Genomic DNA, 26,465 nt, shown 5'->3' on the forward strand with positions numbered 1-26,465 from the left:
GGGAAGGGCAGCTGTTGTCTGGCACAGGAGGAGAGCCAGAGAGAGCTAAAAGCCAGCATTGCTTTTCTCCCTAGTACACGCCCTCCTTCTCCAACACTGGGTCCCCCAGTACTAGTCCAGTCTCATCCCAAAACAGAGTCTTTCTGATCACCGCACTGCTTTTAGTGCCCTTAGCAGGAGGTGGGTAATGGTCTCTGCAGGCTCTGGCTGAGAACGGTCTCATCTGGAACTCAGATAACCTCAGTTGGCTTGTGTGTTTGTAGCCTGCTGCAAACAACTCAGAGAGCTCCTCTAAGGCAGAAGAGGGCGGCAAGCAGGGAGAACCTCTTCAAGGCAGACCTCAAACTGCAATTCCTGTTTGCAGACATCAGAACAGGGCGAAACAGGTAAGCAGAGGAGCTGAGTCGTGGAGGTCTCCAAGTCCAAGTGGTCCTGCTGTCTCCAAAGAGCAGGCCCAGGGGACCATGGTCTTTCAAGCCTGCCTGCTCATGCCTGCAGGGAGAAGCTGTCCCAAAAAGCCACCGGGGAGGAGTAGCAGTCTGCTATGGTGGGGGCATGAGTATATCACCCCTCCCTTGAACTTGTAGTGAACTGAAGAGGGCCAGCTGCATCTGAGGCTGTATTTGCAAGAGTGTAGCCAGTCAGGTGAAGGCAGCAATGATTCCTCTATTTTCAGCATTGGCGAGACCTCACCTGATGCCATGGCACCATGGGTCCATGGTGGAGCTCCACCATGCAAGACAGGCTTTGGGATGCTGGAAGCAAATCCAGTGGAGGCTCCCAAGATGACCAAGGGCTGGTATGCCTCGTGCCCAAGGAGAGGTGGAGAGGACTGTGTTTATTCAGCCTATTGAAGAAAAGGCTCAAGGCGCAATCTCCTTGCTGGCTGCAGCCACCAAGAGCAAAAGGCCAGAGGCAACTTAGCCAGCTCTTCTCAGAGGCGCACAGTGACAGGAGGAGAGGCACAAGGCATAGAGCTGCAAAAGGGTCGATTCCAGCTAGAGGTTAGGAGAAAAGTTTCCACCATGAGGGTGGGAACAGGGCCCCCAAAGGGCTGTATGATTTCTACCCTTGGAGTTATTCAACCCTCAGGGGTTCAACCAGCCTGGCCAGGCTATGACTGCCCCCTGCCTGGGGCAATGCTTCTTTTGCGGCTTTCTGAGACCAGACTAGTCTACATGTGCTGGAGGAAACACAGGACCTGCAGTTGCTGGCTTCTCCAGTGCTGAGAGCTGAGAGCACCTGAGGGAGGTTAGAAGCAGCCTCAACTCTGTCCTCTGGTGCCAATACAGGCTTGGCAGTGTCGTGAAATACTGCTAGAGGTTCTGCCATCCTCACTCGTGCTCTCACTTAGGAAAAAACAGAGAACTGCTGCCTTCCTGCACAAAGCAGAGGAGAAGAGGAGTAAGCCAGAGAAGCTGCCCCGGCTGTCCGAAGAGTAAGTGTGCACCAGCCCCAGCCCCAGCCTGGAAACCTTGAGCAGCAGAATCTATGCGATGTGTCAAGAGCCCCAGTTCCTGAGCTCTGGGGCTGCATATGGTGTCCCCGGATTTCTCATGGCATGGGAATGAGAGGGGCTAGACCCTGATGCCAGGCAGCCCCAAGCTGCATGGCCAGTTGAAGGCTGTGGGTACCAGTGGGAGTGTGGGTGCACGAGCTGGTAGAGAGGAGGGACAGGAGGGCCTCCGCCAGAAGAGGAGAAAGCACATTTCCCTGCTCTTGCAGTCAGCTTTCTGTCCAAGCAACCCCCACACTGCAGCTCTTGGAAACCTACCTAGTGCATGAGGAAGAGTGGAAATAGCAGAACTGAATCGGTGGAGGAAGGCCGAAGAGAAGCACTCCCTCTGGTAAATTTCTCCAGCTACGGGGGTGTTTCCCCTTCCCCTCTCTGGGCCTTCGCTCCACACCCAGGAGCACCCAAGGGAAGAGGGTCTTTTGCTGGCACCCCTCGTGGGACAGCAACAGACTTTGGTCTGTGGCCTGGGACCCAGCACTTAGGGGTAGCATTTCCAGACAGGGCCAGAATGTTGTTGCTGCCAAAGAGGAGAGGATTCCTCCAGGCTTTTGGCTCTGTGTTTTCATACTGGACACTCCATCGCTGCCTTCCCAAGTCTCCACACCCGCATGCCTTGCCCTGTGCATCGATGCCAGCTGGGTCCAAAGTCTCATCCCCCGCCTGACTCCTCCACAGGCTGACTAGCGGTACATGGGACCGTGTCATCTCCTTGCCTCAGGCACTAGGGCCCCTGTCTCATCCTAGAAAGCATAGAGATGCCAGCAGAAGCAGATCCCAGAAGTCCTGCCCTGCACTAGGCCTGTAGCCTTTCCGTGCCCGTCTCCCTGTGCCTAAAACCAAGCAGTTCCTTTTTAATGTCCTAGCCCTGGGCAGCAGACAACTCTCTGGGATCAAAGGGAGAGGTACCAGGACATGCTGGCTGCACAGAAGAAATGTGAACATTGCGGGGAAGTCTGGAAGCACAGTCCTCAGCCATCTTGCTAGCTGCAGAAGCCTGCCTGGCCCTGCAGAGCGACCAGTCTCAAGGCACTGCAGCTTCAGGGCCAAGTGGAGGCCTGTCAACGTGGGAGCTCCCACAGCTATTCCCAGAGCGGGCTCCATTGCAGCCACAGAGCTCCTAGCAAAGGGGGTATTAAAATCTACCTCCAAGGGCAAAAGAAAAGTGGCAGGTGCTTGTTCACAGCTGGAGTAACCAGCCTGTGCCTCACAAAGGACAGTGCTACAGGAAAGATGAGAGGAAGAGCTGGTAAACCCCATGTGCTCCTCCACAGTTATTGCTAGAGCCCTAACAGAATAATGCATGTGCAGTGTACAGACCACAGTGTACAGATACACGTGTGCCATAGCTCGGCAAGTTGCTGGCTGTAGCAGAAAAGAGTGTGGCCTAGCTGCTCAGGCAGGGGCAGAGCTCAGCAGTTCCTGGGCACCGACCAGGACCAGTCCATCCTGCACCTTCCTCTCCTCTTGCATCATGAACGGGGTTGATTGTTTTAGAGCTTTCTTGAATTAGGGTTTCAAAGCTGCACCTAGTAGCTCCCTGTAAGCCACGGTCAGCTCAAGGCTGCTTGACAGCTCTGTCAGCCTCTTTCAAATTCAAGGCTCCTTGAAGCCTGTCCACGAGTCTCCTCTGAACCAGGAACAAAGCATCTCCCTGTCCTTCAACAAACTCAGGAAGGGGCTTTGTGAATCCTTCCTGAGGAGCTGGATGACGGTCGCGCGCTTTTGGCCTGCTGCTGGCAGCAGCCTCTTCTTCTGTTGTCTTCTTCTGCCCGCATTGTCCCTGCAAGGGTGGCCTCTTCCTAAGCACCTGCTTTGCTTGCAGACATGCCGCTTAGTAAAGGGGCAAGGGCTTTGGACCTCGTTTCTGCTGCCCCTCGCACTGGGATTCAACAGCACTCGTGTATCTATCTCCCGGACGTTGTGGAACCAACCTGTGCCCCCAGAAGAGACAGAGGACACTAATGCTGCCTGCTGTCAGCTGCCTGTGGCCCTCTGGGACGTAGCCAGCCCCCCAGGCCGCAGGACCAAAGACCTCTCCGGCACCCTTGGCTGAACAAAAGCCAAAGAGAGAAAGGGCACAATTTGCAACACTGAAACCAAGGAGAGCAGAGGCACAGCTACAGAGGCCCAGGTACTGCAAGCATGTATAACAGACAGCAAAAGAGACAGCATCTCTCTCGTTTGAAGGGAGTTGATTGCGAAAGTCTCCGAACCTCAGGAGCGCTCTTGCTGCCAAAAGAGCAGGGCAGGTGGCTGCTGTTGTTTGTGCTTGTCTGCTCATTACTGAGAGGGAGAAGATGATAAAAGGCCTGGTAGCCGAGGGCAACAATCTGTTGTGAAGAGGGCATAAAGTTATCATCCCTCCCTTGAGGAGAGGCCACCCTTGGTGCTTTTGCCCTCTCTCTCCGTGCCCTGGTGCATATTGCAAGCCTGACGCACAACGGGGGGCACACACTTGCTGCTCCCTGTTGGGCGAGGCAAGAGGAAAGCACTTGAGGTGCCAGGTTAATGCTGATGAGCCCTGGTGATCACAGGCAAAGGTGTCTGCTCGTGGGCTCCAGTCCACCTTTCCAAGTGTGCTCCAGTGGCGCAATGGGCCAGCGCGCAGCACTTATACAGCAGTGCAAAGCAGAGGGATGCTGAGGGTGTGAGTTCAAGCCTCACCTGGAGCATGGGCTTTTGATCAAGCAGCGCTTCCCCTTGCCTTGGGCAGGGCACCTGTGTAGCCGTGATGTCTGTCGCAACACAGACATCCCGGGAACTGTCAATACAGACACCCGGGACGAGCAGAAGCACTTGGGGCCCTTGCAGGCTTCACCGGGGCTCTGCCCACAGAGCACTCAGTTCAGGACCCCAGAGGCAGAGCTGGGCTCTCCTCCCTTCTCTGCAGCAGGTGCAGAGAAGGGAGCGTCCAGAGCTCGCTCAGTGCTCAGATGCTATCATTTCCCTTTGACTTTTCAGCATTCGGACACTCTCCCAGCACCCGCTGCCCAGCCTCGCTGTGGCCGATCCTTCCTACACAACCCTTCCACCTCCAGGCAGGCCAGGAGGAAGCACTCTTGACTCTCCACAGCCACGCACTGGCGTGGAGCTGCAGGCAAAACCTGCCGCCCCACCGCTCCTCTCACGCTGCAGCTAAGGGAGAAAGGTGGCTCTGCCCTTCCACAGAGGGTGTCCTTCCCACAGCCAGCTTACAGCTTGGTCAGAACATGGAGGCATGGCCAAGCGTGGAGGCATAACCTCGCAAAAGTCACACACTCCCCGTGGAGAAGAAAATGTGCTCTTCCTCCCAGGGAAGAGCTAGTGGTGTTGGGTCTCTGCGGAGTGCGATGGCAGCCACGGCTGGGCTGGGGTTGCAGGGTGGTGGTTTTGGTGTGGAGCTGAAAGTCCCCTTGCTGCAAAATGGGGAGCGAGGGCAAGAGAAAGGGAGGTGAAAAGCTGGGTGCTTTCCAGGCAGAGTCTCTCGGTTCTCAAGCTTTGCCCAGAGAATGCAGAAGCTTGAATGCTTTCCCAGAGGCACGCGCAGCTGCCACGGCAGCCCCACAGGAGAAGATGCTGCACAGTCGCTAGACAGCAGGACATCGTTTTAGGCACGAGCCCGTTGAATGTTTGGGACAGAGAGCACGGAAGAGCTTGTACCTCCTTCCTAGGCCACGGCATCTTTGGAAAGAAATAAACCCTTGGCCCGTCCTTGCAGGTGCCTCCCTTGTCTTTTCAAACTCCCCCGCTCAGGCCGCGGGCTTTGCAAAACCCTTGCTGTGACTCGGATTCGAACCGAGGTTGCTGCGGCCACAACGCAGAGTACTAACCACTATACGATCACAGCTGCGCATGTGACTGACCGCCTTTGCTCCTTGGGCATTATTTCTCTCCTGCCTCCTTCAGGCAATAGGGTGGGAACAGCAAGGGCCTCTTAACTGCCCTTCCTGCAGGCACCCTGCAGCACCCATCCCCCATGCATGCTCCCAGGAGCAACAGAAGCTGACTCTGCACCCCCATCACGCGCATTTGCCCCCACCTCCATTGGCAGGACCCCACCGCATGCCAGCAGAAGGGGCAGAACACAAGTCCTGTCTCCAGTAGCCCGCCTCCTACCTCAGGGAGGCTGGAAGCCATCTCTGAGCTGGTGCCGCTCGTCTACCTCTGCTCTGGATTTGCTCCCACCTTTGCTGCCCGTTTGGGACACAAGCCCAACCACTTTCCTAACTACGGGTAGCTACTCTCGTCTTCTGTGAGTCCAGGGGCCCATCCTGACTCCAGGGTTCACTGACCTGGGCTTGATATCTGTTTCATATTCATGAAGGACTGGCTGACAATTTTGCTGTTTTCCCAGTATCACAGCAACATGGTCCAATGCTGTTTAATAGCATTTGCAGTGTCTCTCTCCCTCATTTTCTTCTGCAGTGCTCTCCATATCCAGTGAATGTTGTTTTGATCATGCACATTAACCTATCTGACTTATTAAGTTGCAGAGTTTCTACGAGACTCCCAGAGACAATCCTTTGTGAGCAGTTGTATAGGTGCATTGGCCTCCTACCTCAGCCAAATTATTATGGTTAGGAACTATAGCAGCTCTCACCTACTCCATGCTGCTCCAGGGATACCTCAGTGTGCTGAAAGAGGGTCTGGCTGGGGTCACATGCCTGGTTATGGTAGGACAGTAGTAGAGAAAACCCTAAACTTAAGTAAGTCCCCTCTGCACAGCAGTGCTAATGCCAGCAACTCAGTAAGACTTAGAAAGGCACTGTTCAGCCTACATGAGGAAAGCACTACCTGCCAGAGGAGCAGTTGCTAAATCCCCATCTGTGCTGGGGCTGCATACAGGTTTGCAAGGAAGAGGTGATGTGGTATACAGAAAGGGAAGAACTCATAGTTCTTGTTATCACTGACTCTTTTCACTGAGCTCTTGCATTTCTCATGGCAAGTTTGTGACTGTTAGTGATGCCCAGGTCTGTGCTGACCCAAGGAAGCCCTGGATGAAGAAAGTAATAAATAAACTTCAAAGGAAAAAATGAAATCCTTTTTCTGGCATCCATAGTCAGACTCATGCAGTATTTACTGCACTTTGAAAGGTTGCATGGCAGATGGCACAGTCGCTGCACACCAAGCCAGCCTGCTGATGCAATGGCACGGACTAATCAGACACCAAGTACTTCACACTATTACTGCCCTGCCAGGATATGCTTAGTGGAGGAAATATGTGTAATAAAGATTAATTTCCATGCTGCCTGTGACCTGTTCCTTGTGCCCAAGGGGGTTATTATCTGTGTGGGGCCTGACATCTGTGAAGGAATATTCAGATGCTGGTGCAGAAAATGCTGATCAGGGCAGTCTCCTCTCTGGCAGTCTCCTGTCTCTCTGAGCTTTCCTCACGCTCCCTATTTCATCACAGCAAGTTGGTCAGACAGCAATCTGTTTACAGGTGACTGGCCCCTTTTATCCCCTTAATACTCTGTTTTCCCTCACTTGTTCCTCCCCAGATCATGCTGATTCCTCCCTTTCTCTGCCTTTGTTTCCTTCCCTAAACATGCTATAGTAAACCTTGTGCAATCCCAAAATGTTCTTCCTGTAATGTGTGTCAAATCCCCAGGTAATAACCTCCCTCAGTCTGAAAGGTCCTTCCCATTGACTCATCCGGATAGGTGTCACCTCTGGCCCACAGGGTTGATACTCTCCTGGGACAGTCCTGGGGGAACTGGAGCAGGAGCATTTCTCTGATTGGGTTATTGGGGTTCCCCTGCCCACCCCTGCTCCTTTGCACTCCTTCATATGTTGGGAGGGGCTTTTTATGGGCTGATCGCTCTCCTGTAATGGGCCTGGAAGCAGCTAGACCTGGGTATTATTCAGGTTTCCCACCTGCATTGTTCCTCTGTGGCCCTTTGTGTATGTAGAGACAAGCTTTTTATCATATAACCTAACTGGTGGTTTGTGTTTTTAGGAAAGAATATAATGACCTGCCAGACACAGTTGTTTCCCAAGGACCTCATCAGTCTAGAAATGTAGGTGGCCAGCACAAAACCATCAAGAAAGATGAAAACACAGTATCCACTGTGCCTGAGTGGTAAGGACATAGTTCCCCTTTTAGCTGTAATTTGCTGATACTGTGCAGATTGTGCATGAAATAAAGTGCCCTGACTGTAGAACCTGTGCAGAGCTGGAGAAGGTTTACAGCATCACAAGTATTAAAACCTGAATATTGAAAAAAGACTTATTGTCCATGATTTTATATGAGAGGTATAAAGCCTATGTGGAAAAACACATGTGTAAAGGCAGGAAGTGCAGCATGTGTTACAGACAGATCTTAAATGTAAGTCAGCACCAATGTTTTCATGCTCATAATCAGAAAATTATAATCAGAGAAGGACCATTTTCGATGACATTAAATATATGCCAGAAATGAGACACCTGTCCAAAATACATTTTTCCTCAAGAGTTAGTAGCAGAAGCACTCTGGGATGAAGAAGAGATGAAATGGAAAGCTGAAGGAAAATGTAATTTTAAAGAGGACAAATGTCTCCTTGCCTTTCCTTGATTGTCTGTGGACACTAAGTTTCAGGGCTATACCTTCACAGCACAAGACACCAAAGACTACAATGGCCACTTTATTGTTGGTCAATTTCTGTAAGAAAAAATGGAGGTGCAATTAATTATCAAAGGTTGTAAACTCATGTGTATAGATGTCCCCAGTCTGAGTATGTTTCATAAGCTCTTCAAATGCTTTGCTTGTGAAATGTAGCAGCCTTTCCCAAGCATTTGGATTCAAGATTTGCAGAGTTTTTTCCATATTTTTTAACACTGCTGAAAATCAAAATTACATAGGACCTCTTCCACAACTTTAATATTATTGAGTAGACAACATGCTGCTCAAGGAGAAAAAGCAGATCTTGGCTAATCAGAAAACACTGGCCTGCAGAAAGATCTGTTGGATCACTATTACTAACAAGATGTGAAATTCTGAGGCAGACCAGCAGATCATATAGTAAGGAGATTATGGAGATGACACATTGCATCCTTTATGAAAAAAGTGGGTGATGAAAATGTGAAGGTGGATCACTCTATAGCATTTTCAGTATACTACACAGCTTTCTGCTTGCCTAACTATATACTGGTTTGTGTTCCTTAAAGCCAGTGGAGTTTCACACCTCTCCCTGCATAGTTATAACAAGTGGAAAGAGATATTCGACTCCCTCTATTAAAATGCACATTCAAATCCACCTTGCATTACAAGATGGTGAATATCAAGTGGGGTCACATTACTGGATGGCTACACTGTCAGGATGCTGACATTTTTCAAATTTAACATGTTTTTCCCATAGCTCTATCAAGTGCTAATACGAAAAAGACTGGAACACTCTTGCTGAGGCCACTTTGGGTATTTGTATTATACAATACAGCAAAATGTAGATCACTTGAAGAGATTGGACTCAGAACATTCTTAGTCAGAACCAGACTGCCTATGCCACTGCCCAGAGATGCTCTTTTTGGTGGCAGGACAAATATTGTCTGTCTATCACAAAACAGCCCCTGCAGAAAACAAAATCATTACTATGCTTTTACTAATCTCTATCCTGTCATCAACAAAATCAACAACAACAAAAAAAGTCCCCTTGGGCACCTCAAGATTATTTCTGAGAATTTCAAAACCCTGACAGTCTTTTTCAAGCTGATCAAAATAAAAGTATTACAACAGCTGTAATTTCACACAGCCCTCTCAGCACTACCCACCTTCTCCATTTCAGACTGACCTCATCCTTCAGTTTCTTAACCACTGTCACACCCATCATTTCTTCTAAAGCATGTGGTCATTTTGGGCAATGAAATCCAGAAAATGTCTTTGCAACATTGTACTGGGAGTCAGGGGCTGTGGAGGCCTTGCAAGAGCAAATGATGGCAGTTTCTGCAGGAAACATGCCATCTGTGCAAGCTAGATTTTGCATGTTCAGATTGATAAGATATTTCTAAACAAAATTTCAGCTTTCTTGATCCAAAGAATGAGATGATCTGGACAACATACTTAGAAATTTGGGTCTCAAGGCACAGGCATCCTGACCCTAGTGCAGAACAGCTATTAGAAGAGCCTAATAGCTCACTCCTTGTACAGTATCAGACTTCAGTGTCCCTTTGGATGCTCTTGTCCTGATTGAGTTATTGGCATGCCCTGTAGCAGTTATAACGCTGAACAGAGATGTGGCAAGCTGGGTCTTATTTCTGTCCATGTTCAGTTGTTTTAGTGATCTTGGAAAAATCATGGGCCTTAGGCTGCTTTCACTTCTTTACAGAAAGCCCATGGCATCTATGCAATATATTTTCCCCCGTTTACGAAGTGTGAAGGGCATCCATCTTCAAGCATCTGCAGCATATTCCAGTGTCTCTGGAACATGGTACTCACAGTCTCCTGAAAGATGGTAGAAAGCAGAAAAATGCTTCTCTACTTGCCTACTCCTTACGCTGTTGATTCCATAACCTCTAGTCCATTTTCCCTAGTTGTCCCTTTCCTAGGCTGAAGAGACCTCATGTAGTTCCTTACCCCTCATCTGTTAGCCACTTTCTACTTCTGATTGACTGCAGGCTTTCCACTGCAATTAGTATGTTCTGGGAAAGCATTCTGGTGACAGAGAGAGGACATCATGGTCAGCTGAACATAGCTATGTGAGTCCACTGAGTCTCAATCACTCAGAAACTGCTTAATGGCTTAGCTCAGCCTGAACCCCCTACTCCATCTCTTCTGCCAGCTCAGGGATCAGCCAAGTAATTGAGAAGGAGCCAGAGGTTGCCTACATCAAGATCCCGATGGGGACAGGGTGTGCCCTGTCTTCTGTTAGACATACAAGGAGTAAAAGCTTAGAAAGGCTGTCACGCTATGATGAGGAGAGCAAACTGTTGGCCTACAGACTGAGCAGTGACTTCTAGTAGCAGGGGTGTGGCAGGGAAAGGCTGTGCAGCTTGGTTCAATCTTAATGAATCATACCCTGGCAATGTGTGAAGGACAGCCCTGCTCACTGTGAGGAGCAACTTTGCATGGTCTGACTCTTTTGCTAACACACTCACCTGCATGCAAGCACATATGCGCAGAAGCCTGTTATTTTTTTTTCCCCTTTCAAATCCCAGGTGCCACGTGCTTGGCCCTGGCTGGATGAGCAGTAGTGTACAGGGACTCTCTGTACTTCCCAAGTAACAAAACTCAAAAGGCAGAAGAAAAGATCAAGAAAAACTTGGGAACTAAGCTGATATGTTTACTGGTTATGGGTTCCACTGTGTTGCAGGGTTTGTTTCCAGATAAATCTTGGCAAGCTAGTTTCTCATCAAAGGACTCTCCTTCTAGTCCAACCAGTGAAGGAGCCATTATGATTCTCAGAGAGCCTGGAAATCACCTTCAGCAGGCTTTGAGTGCTTTCCTTCACAGTCTAGGAGCCTGCAGAAGGCAAACAAGGCTGTTAGGAAAGAAAGAGGCTGCATATGCCAAATCAAATATATTAACAACAGGCATAATCTCTTTGCTTGGCATCTTATGTTCTTAGAAATATGAGGTAGAGAACCACATTTGTGTTGCACTTGGACTTCCCACACTACTGCAGCTCTACAGTGAAAGGCAGCATCCTCAAAACTCCTATCTTTACACTGAGAATCTGAGCCAAAGACATGCCTTTGTCTTAAAACATCAATGTATTCTTCCACTTTTGAGGAGGTAGTGGGTTCCTTGCATGCCACCACTGAATTGATAGTTACTATCACTGAGCTGCTAGCCCCACCTCGGTCACATGTAGCACTGAAAAGACCTGAGAGCAGGACTTCAGAGAATCCTACTCCTGTAGCCAAGGATCTTTCAGGAGAGTCTAGCAACACATGCTGGTAGGTGGGAACCCTGGCCCACATGTGCCATAGTGTTGCAATTACAGGAGGAGGTATAACACGGAGCAGGATTCTGTAAAGGGACATTAAGATTAGAAACTAGCCAGTGTATCTGGGTGGCTTTGGAGAAAGCAGATGCGAGCACCAGTTTGTAGACATCAGAGTTCACCTAAAGGTTTAAATAAACCTTTCTGCAAGGGAAGTTCAATAATCAAAACAGAATTCAATGACAATGCCATGCTAAACTAGCTAACAAGTTAGGTCCTGTTAGTAAAATTATGCAAAGTTCTGGTTGTATTTCCTGGGTGTGTGATGCTTGCTCTAGGAGTAACATCAAAGTTGCTGATATATGTTTCTAGCCAAAGTTCTCATTTTCATTGTTGGAAATGTTTCGGAAACCCACCTGCTCTGTTTTTGTTCTGTTTTTCACTCAGTCAGGCTGTACAGAGGTACAGATAATCCTGTAATCTTTGTACGCCAAGGCCAGGCACACGGTAAGCATGTTGAGAGCAATCTGCAGACAAAACACACCATAAGCATAGACAAAGTTTGTGGCATAGTCCTGCCAGATGAAAAGAAAGGCAGGTTTGTGGGAAGAGGACGTGCCTAGGCAGTGTGGGAATTGTACAGAACATACGCAGCAGCACTGTAGAGTTTCGGGGCAGCTGCAGCGTCCATCACCAGAGCAAACTACTGTGCCAGCAGTAAGGTGGATGAAGGAAAACTCTAACCCCCCAAACAGCCTAGCTTGAGCCTGTGGAGTGAAGAACAGTAAAGAAACAGAGCTAACCCATCTGTTAGCTCTGGCCAGAGCTTTCCCTAGACCTCAGGCCACCCTGGATCATCAAAGATCACAGAACAGAGGAAATCAACAACCCCATAGCTATGGCTCACGGCTTTGTGTTACATAGATACCAATAACATCTCTGTAGCCTGGGAGAAGTGAGGGGCTCACAGTAAGCCAATGCCTGGGCCCCTCCCCAGCACCAGGAGAGTGGGCAGGCCTGTGATGCTGGTGCCATGTTTTCATGTACAGCTGCTGCTTGAACATGAGCTTTACAGTCAAGTAGCATGCTTGAGCATGGAGGTTGGACTGGATGATCTCCAGAGGTCCCTTCCAACCTTACCGATTCTGTGATTCTGTGATTCTGTGTAGTACCCTTCTAGAACAGGGGCCCTTAGTGAAAAAGGAAACCGAAAAGGCAGAAGTACTGCCTCAGACTTAACCTTGGTGCAGAAGGATCAGGTTAGAGAACACTGAAAACAAGTGGACACGCATACACAAGTTTGTGGGCCCTGATGGGATGCATCCATGAGCGCTGAGGGAGCTGGCTGATGTCATTGTGAAGCCACTCTTGATTACCTTTTAAAGGTCATGGTGATAAGTTTAGGTGCCTGTAAGGGTACACTTTGTATACCTAGAGCCCAATACCAAGCCCTCTTTGACCCCCTTTGACCCATGCTGTCCTCTGCCCTAGCCCCTGCTGGGCTGTCAATAGGAAAGAACTTGCCTGGTGAGCACAAGCCTGTCCTGGTACCACAAGAGACTGAAGATCCAGTTCAAAACAAGCAACATATTCCCAAGAGCTGCTTTCAGGAGATCTTTGCTCAAACAAGGACCACAGAGCACAGCATAGGGTGGATAATAATGCATATCAAGCATGGTGAGCAAGCATGTGTCTATAAGACTGTGTCATGGGTATAAATTCTAGTGAGAAGAGGCAGTCCTCTGATAAGATCTTTAGGGTGGAGACCCAAGCATTGCTGATCGGCCCGGCATAGCCCAGTCCTGCCTGAGTGGTAGCAATGATGGGAACAGGAGATATAGCCTTGTTGAATCTGCAGAAAGGATTCTGTGAAGGCTGTCCTCTTCACAGGAACAGGGTCTGGCACCCAATACCATCCAAGCCCTGAAGCTGCAGGGCACCCATCCACCACCCATGTATATTCCTCCTACCACCAAACACACACATCCCTAGAGATAACAGCAAGATACCATTAGTGGCAGCACCATTGCTTTATGGATACAATATTATTGAGGACATAGGCACAACTTGGTGCAGCAGCAAAGGGACCTGCTGCCAGGATCCTGGTACAACACAGAGCTGGTGTCTCACCAGGGCACTACTTTCCCTTCCCAGTCCAGGAAAGTACCCGTGTCCTTCTCGGACAGGGAGCAGAGCACATTCAGCATTCCTTGTACGCTCACGTCCACCGTCAGTGGGGGCTGCAGGGAGACAGAAGAAAGACAACCGTGTTCCCAAGGCCTTCTGAAGGTCTGGCCTGGCTCCTACCTGGGCCATTCTTTCCCAAAGACACAGAAGCTCTATGTCACAGGGGGAGAACTGGACAGAGGAAGGAAGTAGTCCAGGATGAAACAAAAATAAAGAAAGGAAAGAGAGACTAATCAAGGAACCACGGCAGTGGGAGTAGGATGTAGGAGATACTCAGCACCTGTATTCAACACAGGGACCTGGGGGTAAAAGAACTCCACACAACGGTGAAGATCCTGCCAATTGGTAGGAGAACAGCGGTAGGAGAACAGCAAGGGAGAGCTATTTCCCATAGAAAACAGAGAGACACTGACCAACCTCCCCAACCTTGAGGTCTCCCAAGTGTTCTACCTTGGTGGAGGAAAAATTCCCCATGTCTGTTTGCACCCAGCCAGGGTGGAGAGTAGCACAGAGGATGCCGTGTTGCCGGTACCCCAAGGACTGGCACTTGGTGAGCATGTTCAGAGCAGCCTGCAAGGAGGCACCACAAGGATCACTGTGGGAAGGAAAACAGTCTCCTACCCTGGGGAACATGTGCAGATCCCAAAGCAGGGGCAGAGGGGGGTAGGCAAGCAGAGCACCCTGGGACACACAGTGCTGCCACAGTCTCCAAGCACAGCTGAAGGCTGATCTAAGCAGAGCCCTCTGAGAATGAGGCTGGGAAGTGGCATATAGCATCTCCTGCATGGATAGACAGGAGGTGAGTGCCGTGGGAGGGAGAAAGGGACTCCCGAGAACTGTTGCAAGTGGAGAGAGATGTCAGGAGGGAAGAAGGGAGGGAGGCAGGGGGCTTGGAGGGTGTTTGGGAGAGAAAAACTGTCAAGGCTCATGCCCTGCACAGCATGGCAGTACCTTGCTGCAGCGGTATGAAATAACTTGCCCATAATCCCAAACAAAAATTTCCTCTATGGAGCCAGCAGAGCTGGACATGTTGATGATGGCTGCCTTGCTGCAGCTCAGCTCAGAGCTCGAGCTTCCCTGGGCAGCCTTCTTCAGCAAGGGCAGGAATGCCTGCAACGAGAGGAAAGAAGGGCCTGTGCGGATGCACTTCAGGAGATTCGAACTGCTCCTTCCACACTGCATCACGTCAGCACCAAATCAGTGAGCAGATTCCTGCTCTCATAGCCTCAGACCACAAGGTTCCTGCTCCTTGGCACTGACCCATGACTGCTTGCACTCCCCATCTGAGCTGGAGAATACAAGGCCCGTTGTCAGGACAAGAGCCCACTGGGCTCTGGAGCAGAGAGCAGGCCTTTCCCTTCAGCCCTTCCCAGCTGCCTGGGATCTCCCAGCTCCAGGAGCTGGAGCCAAGGGGAAGCAATGTTCTCTGGAGCAGAGCTGCAAAGCCACAGGTGGGGGTTCTCACCTGGCTCACCAGCAGGGGCCCAATTGTGTTGGTGGCATACACCTGGGCCATGTTCTCCACAGTCTCAATTTCCAAAGTCCTGTTCAACAGTATTGCAGCGTTGTTGATGAGGAGGTTCAGCCCAGAGTCCTTCAGGTGCTCCCTGACTCTGCCTGCAGCTGCCTGGATGCTGGCGGGGTCGGTGACTTCTATAGAGCCAACACAGAGCGAGGTAAGCGCCTGCTTCCCCTTTGTGCCTCACATGACGGCCTGATGCAAGGGCACAGGACCCCATGTGCCCTCAGGGATGTGCTGGGGCAGGAATTAGGGCACATGGGAGAAAGGGGGCCCCAGAGGAAAGAGGAGCGCAGGGCCACTCCCTGCCAGGCAGGAAGGCAGGAGTCTCCGGCATGGCTGGAGACAGGCTGTGGGCAGGAGTGACAGCAGTGGGCCTGCTTCCCCCACTAAGTGCTGGGACTGTTGGCACCGCTCCCACCTCTCACTGGGTTGCTGCGGTGTGCACAGCATGCCAGGTGAGTGGCTGGGCTGTGGGAGCAGACAGTGCTGGTTAACGAGGGGAGCCTGGGCAAGGGCCCCTCACCCTTGGGGCACAGCCAGGAGCACCTACCAAGCGGGATGATGACCAGGTTGGCGTGCTTGGAGGCCAAATGCTGTAACTCCTGCAAGAGAGGGCACAACAGAGAGGCAGGGACACCTGGGCAGACGTCAGCTCTCAGCCTGTCCCAGGCACAGCCACTGTCACTCCTGCGCTGTCCCTGCACTGCCCCATGCCCAGCACCCTACCCTGGGTGCCCTGCTCCAGCCGGACAGGGCTCCGTGCCTCCTGCACACGTCGCATGCCACTACTTCACCCTCTGCCCTCCTGTTGCAGACTCAAGCCTTTCCCTCTAGCCCTTGAGGAGATGAGTGCCAGGCTGTGCCAGGAGCTCCCTGCCTGTCCTCTAGGAGCCCTAGCCTCTCTGCACACCCCATGCGCAGCTCGTCGCGCGGCCGTGCCAGCTGGGCTGCCCTGTGCCCTGGCAACTGTGGTGCAGGGTTGCAGCTTCCCATCTGAGCCCTCACAAATCTTCTCCTGGCACAAACATGCCCCCCGGGCAGCATGTGATGGCCTGTGCTTCCACCCCCCAGCAAAGTCAGCTCCGCTGAGCCTCACCTGTGCTCGCTCTCCCTTGGGGTCCCGGCAGGCTGCAAAGACCCACTCGGGTGGGTTTGGCATCTGCAGGAGCTGCTTGACAATTCCCAGGCCGATTCCTCGATTGGCCCCAGTGACCAGAGCAGAGCGGACACAAAGCCCTGCCATGCTGCTGCTCCTCCTGCCTCTGCTCTAGCTTGCCTAGCTCACTCACTTCCCTGAATACTACTTATAGTCTGTTCAACTGCCACCCCACCCACTCAGGCTTGCGCAAAGCCTCTGTTCTCTCAGTACATTCTCTCCAGCTCTTGAAATTCTCTAGGACCCAGTTCCTGCCTGGGCACCAGCCCTCATCTCTCCAAAGGGCAAAAGTCACTTAACATTCTTAAACACACAGAACTGACCTCTAGGACCTTGGCCCGGTGAAGCAGGAGCCTAGGAGAAGGTGTGCTGAGGGAGGAGGGAGCAGCCATTGGAAGGGATGCAGGGTGCCCCATGGCTCAGGTGGGCCTGACAGCTTCAAAGCATTTCTGTGTCTTTCCCATACAACACCAGTCAGAGGTTGAACGCATTCCCCTTCTGCTGGTTTCCAGAGTCCTTCAGATGGAACTGCAGGAGGTTGCTCTGCTCTCCCCTGTCTTCCAAGGAGATGTCCCATCCCAGGGCATCCCACAAAAGACCTGCAGAGCAAACCACCAGCATTGCCTTCTTGCAGAAGGAAGTGGACCCTGCACAGTCTGCGCATCACCTCTCTGCTGTTCATGCACTCCATCTCCTTGCATGCTGCCTCCAGCCTTGAGCTCCTCCCTGGGAGTTATGGCACATAATCCCAGCGTGAGTGCGCATCTGTGCCATGCTGCAGTGCAGAGCCACTGCTGCAAGAGAAATCATACTGTGGAAGCAATCCTGAGTGGAGCAGCCCTTCTGCTGGGGTTGCAGGAGGGCTCAGGGGCCCTGGGTTACCCTGCAAGGGTAAGCGCTTTGGTCAAAGCCCCCCTGCCCACATCACCCATAGGAGCTAGGTGCAGACAGCTCTGCACTGGCACCAGTGGAGCTGGGTCCTGCCACCAGGCTGAATGTGCGGCCAAATAGCTTGGGCCAAGCATTATAGCCAGGATTTTAAGTATAGGAATCGGGCTGTGCACTCTTTCTGTACACCTGCTTCCACAAGTGTCTCTGCACTCAGCTCAGCCACTCGGCCATCCCTTGCTTTCAAGCACTGAGTCTCAAAGCCAGGGAAAACTGGGATGCTGGGTAGAAGGGCAGCAGTGGAGTTGCTGATCCTGCTGAGGTGTCTCCTTCTGCCCCAGGATGTGTCGGCCAAAGTGTTAACCAGCTGCACTGGCCAAGCGAGCTCTCATGCTCTGGCAGCAGCCCCTTTGCTCCTCCCCGCTTCCGCCTGTTTTCTGGAGCTTGGCTGGCAGACCCCACAAGTCAGGCAGGTCCTCCATGTCCCTCTTGAGTGACACTGCGTGGGCCACCCTCACCAAACCCCATAAGAGGAACATGGCTTGGGGCCAGGGAAGAGATGTCCACCAGAGGGTCCATCTCTGCCCCTTACTCAGTCCTACACCTGCGTCTAACTCAGTTCTGCTCGGAGCCTGCAGCACCTCACCCTCAGATCTTTGCTGCATTCACCTTCCTCCCAAACAAAACATCTTCAAAGTATTGCTGTGGCCAAGTTTATTCCTGGGGACCCCTCTGCTCCTTAGGTCAGTTGTACGGTCACCATGGTGCCACCTGCCGTGCTGCACCCATCTCACTGCCTGCCTTGTGCCAGCACTCCCATTCAGGCAGCACAGGTGTGCTCTGGATCGGGAAACTGATCCAAAATGGGGAATAATGAGGCCTGTTTACCTCTGTCTCTGTAGGCCCCTTCCTTCCTCACCACCCATTCTTGCCTTCCCTCCAGCCATGCTGGCCTGTGCCTTGCTGGGAGTGCTGGAGGCCTGTGTGCTCTGGCTGCCTCTAGATGCAGCGCAGAGTGCAGCGTGCTTCCGCTGACTATACTCTGAACAGTTCCCAGCAACACCAACTCTATTACCATGGCAGTGTCTGACTATGACTCTTTGTGTCTGACTTGGCATGGTCCAGCTGCCTGAGCAATCTGGTCTTCCTTTCCCAGCCTGCATACACTAGGCTCTCTCCCTCAGGCAGCATCTCAGGTGGTCACAGTCCATGTTTCGTCAGAACAGGACAGGTCAGTGTTTCTGATCAAATCAGCCTGGGTCTCATTTTGATCTGGACTTTGCACCTTTGACAAATATTCTCCTCTGCAGTGTCCTCGCTTTGCATCTTGCGTCAGCCCTCGCCTCTGAGGAATTCTGTGACTCTGCCCTAGTCTCTTGGTCAGGATCCACTTTTCTCTATGGCTAAGGGGTGATACAAGGGGAGCTGAGTGTCCTGGTCAGGCAGGAAGCCCCCTTCACCCTGCAGCAAAGCTCTCTCATGGTTTCACTCACCTAGGATGTGCTCCCTTGAGGAGCTCAGCCCTGTCCTGGCATCACCAGAGGCTGAGGAGGCAGCTGAGGACAAGAAGCATCTTCCCAGGAGCTGCTTTTAGAATGTCTTTACTCAGACAGTGACCGGGCAGCGGAGATCGGGGTGTATGATAACACAAGTTGAGCATGGCAGGGAGGTGTACTAAGGCTCTGTCATGGGTGCAAAACCAGATGAGAAGAGACAACCTTCTTCAGGAGTGGGATGAACGTCTCAGCTATCTCAGCTCTTGCACCATCCCATGCCCAGCACTATATCCTGGTTGCCCTTGTCCTGTCAGATGGGGCTCCTGCACATACCTTGTGACACTGTCTCACTCTCTGCTTTTTCATCTGAGACATGAGTCTTTCCCCTCCTCCAAGGAGAGTATAAGAGGATGTTGTAAACCTTGATTTCGGCAAGGTTTTTGACATAGGCTCCCATAGTATGTTTATTGCCAAACTGGGGCATACCGGTTGGGGAGGCTGAATTACATGATGAGTGAAAAACTGACAAGACCACCAGGCTAAAGGAGCTGTGATTAGCTGTAGAAATCCCAGCAGGTGGCCAGTCACTTGTAATGTTCCTTGGGGATCGGCACTAAGATGTATCCTGTTTAATGTCTTTGGCAGAGCTGGCTGATGTGCCGAAGCCCACTCTCAGCAGGTTGGGTCTGCTGCCAAACCAAAGGGAGCAATCGATATCTTGGAGGGCAAGGCTGCTCTTCAGTGGGACCTCGACACGCTGGAGGATTGGGCCATCAGAAACGTCATGGAGCTGCATGGAGCAAAGGCAAACACAACATACACCCCTAGGAGGAAGCAGCCCATGCAGCAGGCCAGGCTGGGTTGGCTGCCAGAGGAACAGGGCAGCAGAAAAAGCACTGGGAGTGCTGAGAGGCCAAAAGCTGGTCAGACATCAGCAGGGTGCCCCTGTACCAAAGCACCAGGGCAGGCTTAGCAAGAGTGCAGCCAGCAGGGTGAGGAGAGGGACTACTACCTTCCATTCGGCTCTGGTGAGACCACATGTGGACACTGACACAGTTTGGGCTCCCCAGGACAAGGCAGACAGTAACAGTCTGGAGCAAGTCTGAGAGCCAAGGGAGGCTGTGGGATCTCCATCCTTGGAGTCTTTCAGTTCTTGAATGGACACTGTCCTGAACAACCTCTAGCTCTAACTGGACCACTTTGGAGCAGGGGTTGGAGCAGAGACATCCAGAGGTCCCCTCCGACTGAAACAGTTCTGTGATTTTATGCCTGAACTCTACTGTACAAAGAAAGGTGGACACCTCATAGATCCCCAGGTAGCGCAGACTCACGATCTGGGGAAGAGACCTGAGTGTCCTAGTAATGGTTCCAAAAGTTTCCAGGAGCCCTGAGTTTCCACCAGAACACACAGTTCACAACCACATACTCCCTAGGGCATGAGGACAATAGGCAGCCCTCAGTGACTGCAGTAGGCTGGGGATTTCCGCATGCAAAGGCATTCCTGGGTTGTATGGTGCAGACTAACAGCACAGCACACTGAGATGGCATACCCTCACTCCTCCGGAAGACATCCTTCTCCAGCTGGCCAGAGCAGCAGCTGTCACAGCACCAGGTGCTCCACCTGTACCCCACAGAAGCCAGACTGCAAAGAGGCAATGAGGCAACTCCACGAGCACAGAGGGAGACTGCAGTGCACACTCTAGCTCTTTCTTACTTCCCTCCGCACCTCCAGGTTGCATGTTCAGCCTCAGTCTGTGCTGAGATGCAGTGTCAGTGGGTATAGCATAAGGGTACTGCTTTTCTTGCTATTTCAGGCTCTACGCTGGCCTTGGCAGGCAAGTAGTGGCAGGGAAGAATGGGCATGGGGTCAGTGAGCCATAGTGCATGTTTCCAAACACTCTCCAGAGCTCAGAGGGTTTCTCTTGACATCTTCCTTTCACAGAGGCCCTGGGAGCAGCCAGGATGTGTCTGGGGGCCACCCAAACCAATGCAGGTGTCAAGATTGTCAGCCCCCATCCATTCATTACCTTCAGGTGCAGCCGGAGGGCCTGGCAGAGGAAGGGGCTGGAGGCCAGCACGTACAGGCCTTCTGGACCAGAACCCAGAGGCAGAGACGTTGTCATGGAATAGGAAGGGGCAGAGTAACCACAACATCAGCTTGAGCAGGATTGTGATGGGAGAAGGACAGACAACAACTGTGAAGCTGTCTGGCTGTGTAAGGGTACACAGATGGAAAGTGCAGCAAGGACATCACAACAAGGACAGAGCAAGGAAAGAGGGAGGATAGTTGCAAGCAGGCTCTGACTTTGCAGCTGTGGGGAGACAGGCAGAGGCAGTGGTTGCTGACAGAACCAGAGGAGAGCCAGAGAGGGCCAGGAGTCAGAGTGTGTGGAGAAGCAGGGACTGGGCTGTCTAGCAAAGGCTGAGCACGTGAGGAGTGGTTACGGAGGGTCAGAGGCCGGATCTGTTTGCCATTATCTGTGGGCAAAGGGCTCAGTGGTCAGTCTTGGAGAGGGCTGGGAGGGAATAGCCCAGAGCCTGCTAGCCTCCTCTGCTTCTCCCCACCTCCCTCCCACCAGGGTCTGGGAGGCCATGCGGGCTGCACAGGAGCGGAGGGCCCTCTCCAGCATGACTGGCTCTCCTGGTTATACAGAGCACAGCAGGTGGGAATGAGGCACACAGTATTGACCATGCAGACACTAGGCACCCACCGCCCTGCAGTCAGCCAGCTGCATGCAGGGCCCAGCTGAAGGGACTAAATGCCTTAAGGCCAGCATCAAATGACTGCACTACCCAGGATCATACCTGGATAAGAACCATTTGGTACAATAAGCAACAGCCCTTGGCCCCATGCAGGGTGATGTCTGGGGGGGGCACTTGCCTCTGGCCTCACTCATGGAGAGTGGCGCCTGCAAAGACATGTATTGTGTGTGTGGCCAGATCAGGTGACCACAGAGTCTATAAATGTTCCCTTGTGGTCTCAAAGCTCTCAGGGCACCAGTGCAGAAGCCCCAGCAGCTGGTGTACTTATATGAATGGCGGTCCCCACAGAGAAGAGAAAGCCATCCTCAGCAAAAGCTTTCAGGACCACAATGCTGTTGTGGATGTGGACCAGGCTGGGTAGAAGGGCCCAGTGAGCAGAAGAGCTCCAGTCTTGTTCACACTTTTTCGTCAGTGACTTGGATGAAGGGACAGAGTGCCTGCTCAGCAAGTTTGCTGATGATACCACTCTGGGAGGAGTGGCTGTGCTGCCATTCAGAGAGACCTCGACAGGCTGGAGAATTTGGCGGAGGGAAACCTCATGAGGTTCAACAAAGGCAAGTGGAGGGTCATGCGCCTAGGGAGGAATAACCCCATGCACCAGTACAGGCTGGGGGCTGACCTGCTGGAGAGCAGCTTTGCAGAGAAGGAGCTGGGAGTGCTGGTGGATGACAAGTTGAGCAATATGCCCTTGTGGCCAAGGAGGCCAATGGTATCGTGGAGTGCCTTGGGAAGATGTGGTGATTGATGCAGGTCAATGTAGTGAGGCCACATCTGGAGTGCTACATTGTGTGGAGGCCATATCGGACTCTGCAATTCAAGAGAGACATGGAACTACTGGAGAGAGCCCAGTGCAGGGCTACAGAGATGATTACAGAGGACTGGAGCATCTCTCTCATGAGGAAAAGCTGCAAGAGCTGGGCCTGTTTAACCTGAAGAAGAGAAGCCTGAGAGGGGATCTTACAATGTCTACAAATACCTTAAAGGAGGGTGTCAAGAGGTTGGGGCCAGACTCTTTTCAGTGGCGCCCAGCGATAGGACAAGAGGCAAGGGCACAAACTGAAACACAGGAAATTCCACATGAATATGAGGAAAAACTTCTTTATTGTGAGAGTGACAGAACACTGGAAGAGGTTGCCCAGAGAGGTTGTGAAGTCTCTTTCTCTGGATATATTCAAAACCCACCGGGACATGATCCTGTGCAACACACTGTAGGTGACCCTGCTTGAGCAGGGCGTTGAACTAGATCATCGTCAGAGCTCCCCTCCATCCTCAGCCATTCTGTGATTCTTTGAGTACCTAAGCCACCTCAACCACAATCCCACCCGTTAACAGCTTGCCAGTGCCTAACAAGTTGCCCTTGACGGGTAAGAGTCAGGGGCAGCAAAGCTCTCAGTTACGGTGTTCAGCACTCCCCCACTGGGGGACAGCTGGGAAGGTATCCTTGCAAAGATACCAAAGGCAATCTAGTGCAAGAACCCCCCACTGCTCATCATCCCATGCACATAGCATTAAGTGGTCCCACAAGCAGGGAGTGATCTCCCAAGGCTGAAACTAATTCTCTGTGTTGAGGAGTATGGGGAGGACAAAGACTGAATTTTCTGTCTTGGCCTCTGCTATTGTTCTGCTGTCATTGACCTGAAAAAAGAGACACAGGCCCCCTCCCCCCGATACACACACCATGGGTTGAGAAGTACAACAGTACCAATGGACAAGCAATTCGAGGGCATGGGGGCTGTGAGTGCTCCTGAGAAGTCTATGGCACAATAAAGCCACACACAGGGGGGCAGTTCAGCGGGGAGCGACACTGGGCACATACACAGCATGACCCAGTACAAAGGCCTGTGGATATGCTCTAAGCCAAGCCTGTTGCAGCCAACGGGCAGGCAGGATGTGGCTGCCATTGCAGCATACACATGGGCTGTGCTTCAGTAGTTGGCTTCTGTGCCAAAGAACATGTCCTGGCCCATTTGAATGATTAGTCCACATGCACCCCTTAGCTCAGATGTACTGTGGCTCTCAAAGGCAGTAAGGTAAAGTGAAGGATCATTTTGCTCCCTGCCGCCTTGACATTCCCACACATTCCTGCAAAGCTGATTGCCTCCCTGCTATGCCCTGATGAGCACAACTTGTCGACTGACTAGACAGCAGCCTGTTAGGAAGTAGCTTATGCCCAGCAAGGCATCGAGAAGGAATATTATCCTACTCCCCTTGAGCACCTCCTGCTTTGGCATTATCAGTACAATACCAATAAACACACACACTGACTTCTTTTAAGGTTTCTTGTTTCTAATCTTGATATTCACTTTCATCTCATTCATATGTGTGTAGTTTTCCACAACACGCCCTCCGGCAGAGAGACTTGGAGGTGAATAATATGTGCCAGCCAGGACAGTTCTGGTTGCTGCAAAGACAAAGGGTGTCAATCTGGTGCTCATGTTTTTTTTTTTTTTTTTTTTTTTTTTTGTGTGTGTGTGTGCCAGGTTGTGGGTGATCCGCCCCCTGCCCTGCCCCAGCCTGAAGAAGCTCCATTCTGCCATCAAAGGCTTTTGCCCTTTTAAAATGGCAGCCTGCTACCACTAGGAGATGCTCGCTTCTTCTTGCCTTCAGGTGGAAAAATCCCCCAAGACAGCATATCACTCCCTAGACGTGGCCCAGCCCTTCACTGAGGGCAGAGAGGATTGTTATTCTTCCTGCCTGTTCAGTGTCCAAAATCCAAATCTGCCCTATTACTGTGGAGCTGTGCCACCTCACTCTTCCACCTCCAGACACCTCAGTGCTGAACCCTCCCATGTCAGTCTCTCTCCTTCTGGTGGTGTGAGATTGTACAGTTCCTCTTAACAGTTGTTTCTCTGGGTTGCTGTATGCCAGAGTGTCTTGCTTTTTCCATTCTTAGCTGGCAAACCAAGACTTGTAGTAGCAGCCAGGGCACTACAGTGAAAAATTACAGACAAAAGACTGTCCAAAGGGTGACCCTCTCCCCAAGTGTTCAGATTAGTGATACAACACAGCATTTCTTTGACATCTTCTCCTATTTGAGATAATCAATCCAGGCTTCCCAGATTCTTTCTTGCTTGCTCATTTTGAAAGGCTTCTCAGCTTTGCTGAGTTGCCTTCCAACTGGTCATGAGCACACAGCTCTGTGGCAGGCAGTCATAGGCTGTGATTTCTTTGGCAATCTTTCTAGCCTCGGCTAGGTTTATTGTCTCCAACATATGTGATCATGTGTGATCACCAGTCAGTCAGGCCCTGTTCCTCTCGTACCCATTTGACAAGAGAAAGCATATCACTGCCTGCACAGAGCCAGCTGCCTGATAAGTTATTGTTCCATAGAAGTAGAATTGGCACAGTAAAGTCAAGTTAAAGGACAGTGAGCTTTAAGAGGTCAAAGGAAAGGCCAGAAAAGCCAACAGAAAGAGTAGTGAAACAGGTAAGGAGCTCCTGAAGTTTTAAAGGTGCGTGTGAGCATGACAAATCCATGTAAAGACATCAAAAATCAAAGCTGTTAACAAAATCAAGCTACTGCTCCAAGCAGGATTTGCTGTTTAGCTTGCTGCTTCTATTCACATATTACACCACAACTCCTGTTATGCCAAGCATAACAGGTAACACTCTCTCTCCTTTTGAAGCTTGCCTGATTTAGCTGAAATATGGGGATAATCAGTGGCAAAGAGTTAGGACTGATGCAGTGGTCTTTGCCTCAGTGAATAGTTTCTGAATTGCCATGTTTGTGAGCCTTTAGAATCAGCTGCCTGTCTCTGACCCTGTCTGAGTCCATCAGCCTCGCTGTGTTCTCCTGTCTCATTTGTTCCACTCCCCATGCTGGGGAAGAACCACCTTTAGGGCAAACACAGATGTTGAGGACTTTTCTCATCTGGTAGAACTGGTGCTAGACTGCCTGGTGACACCAAGGCTGTCTCCACACCTAGACTGGTGTGGATGGCTGGGGGGAAAACCCATTGCCACCATCTCCTGAGGACCTGGCAGAAGAGACTGAATTGGCTGCAGGTTTTCAGCCAGGTTTCAGGGCTGTGTGTAAGCACTTCAGTTGTCCCGGTTAAAGTTCTGGTTGGTGTTGATGTTCAGATGGAAGGGATCCTGGTTCCTGCTTTGTACCTTGAGAATCAGGGGCCTGCAGTGGGCTGAGGCTGGGGAGTGGTACGAGCATCTCTGGTCAACTAAGTTTGGATGGGAGGAGAATGAGCATGTCTGTGCACATCACGAGGACAGGTGGGAGTGTATGCTAGTAATGCAGGCACCGTTCAGGGGTTCTCTCTGCTTTCTTCACAGTGTAGTGTGGGGTCATTGTACTGTTGGTCAGATTTGGACCACAAAGCATCAGAAACACACCTCCCAGCCACAGGGCAATGGAGGAGGCAGCTGGGAGCAGTGGGAAAGTGTCCAGAGCATCTGGGAACAGATTTGCTTTTCCAGACCTCTGCAGACTTTCAAAAACCTGGTGACAACTTGCAAGGGGTGAATTTAGACCTGCCAGATGCTCCAGAAGATGCTTGGCTTGCTTGAATTTCTGAGTCACAGATGAGACTGGCTGCACTTTGCAGTTCTCTCTCAGAATTTAAACCCAGCTCCCATTGCTACTAGAACACCTGACAAAGCCATGCACAAATATCATGTGTGCTCCACGTTTGCCATATGTCTGTCATGGGTGGCAGCAATGGCTTCTGCATGACCCCTCCCAGAGACGCTGCCTTCCCAAGGTGCCCGTTTTGATGCCCTGGTCCCTGCAGCAGTAAGAGCAGAGCTGCGTACCATGATACGTGCTGTTGAGGGGGGCACTAAACAGTCAGTAATTACCTAGAAAACAGTGTCCAAGCCTTTGCTGATTCTCTGCAACAACTTCTCCCCCCGCCTCATACAATCATCGAATCAGTAAGGTTGGAAGGGACCTCTGGAGACCATCTAGTCCAACCTCCCTGCTCAAGCAGGGTCACCTAAGCATGTTAGACAGGGTTGCATCCAGGCAGGCCTTGAATATCTCCAGAGAAGGAGACTCCACAACCTCTCTGGGCAACCTCTTCCACCACTCTGTCACTCTCACAGTGAAGAAATCCCCCCTCACATTCAGGCAGAACTTCCTGTCGTT

The 26,465-nt window shown here is 51.4% G+C and overlaps 1 protein-coding gene and 2 non-coding genes across 3 annotated transcripts; 1 reads left to right on the plus strand and 2 right to left on the minus strand.

Moving 5' to 3' along the window:
* Window positions 1-4,094: 4,094 nt before the first annotated feature.
* Window positions 4,095-4,188, plus strand: TRNAI-UAU (transfer RNA isoleucine (anticodon UAU)). Its single transcript has 2 exons — window positions 4,095-4,132; window positions 4,153-4,188. It is a non-coding gene; the product is annotated as a tRNA-Ile (tRNA).
* Window positions 4,189-5,270: 1,082 nt separating this feature from the next.
* TRNAH-GUG (transfer RNA histidin (anticodon GUG)) lies at window positions 5,271-5,342 on the minus strand. Its single transcript has one exon. It is a non-coding gene; the product is annotated as a tRNA-His (tRNA).
* An 8,136-nt stretch (window positions 5,343-13,478) lies between these two features.
* LOC134146261 (C-signal-like) lies at window positions 13,479-16,304 on the minus strand. The gene is made up of 6 exons (XM_062586558.1): window positions 16,158-16,304; window positions 15,612-15,663; window positions 15,005-15,192; window positions 14,491-14,649; window positions 13,990-14,109; window positions 13,479-13,592 (listed from the first exon to the last, which is right to left on the minus strand). The coding sequence occupies exons 1-6, from the start codon at window positions 16,302-16,304 to the stop codon at window positions 13,479-13,481; spliced, it is 780 nt and encodes a 259-aa protein (XP_062442542.1).
* Between the last annotated feature and the right edge of the window lie 10,161 nt (window positions 16,305-26,465).

This window comes from Rhea pennata, chromosome 13, assembly GCF_028389875.1.
Source record: "Rhea pennata isolate bPtePen1 chromosome 13, bPtePen1.pri, whole genome shotgun sequence".
NCBI lineage: Eukaryota > Metazoa > Chordata > Aves > Rheiformes > Rheidae > Rhea > Rhea pennata.

Excerpts from the sequence above, each read along its gene's own strand:
- LOC134146261 (XM_062586558.1), bottom strand. The coding sequence starts at position 16,304 with ATGGCAGGGCTTTGTGTCCGCTCTGCTCTGGTCACTGGGGCCAATCGA. Across the intron at positions 15,664-16,157 it reads CCAAGGGAGAGCGAGCACAG|GAGTTACAGCATTTGGCCTC; the intron begins GTGAGGCTCAGC and ends CCTCTCTTGCAG. Across the intron at positions 13,593-13,989 it reads GGAATTTTTCCTCCACCAAG|CCCCCACTGACGGTGGACGT; the intron begins GTAGAACACTTG and ends GTCTCCCTGCAG.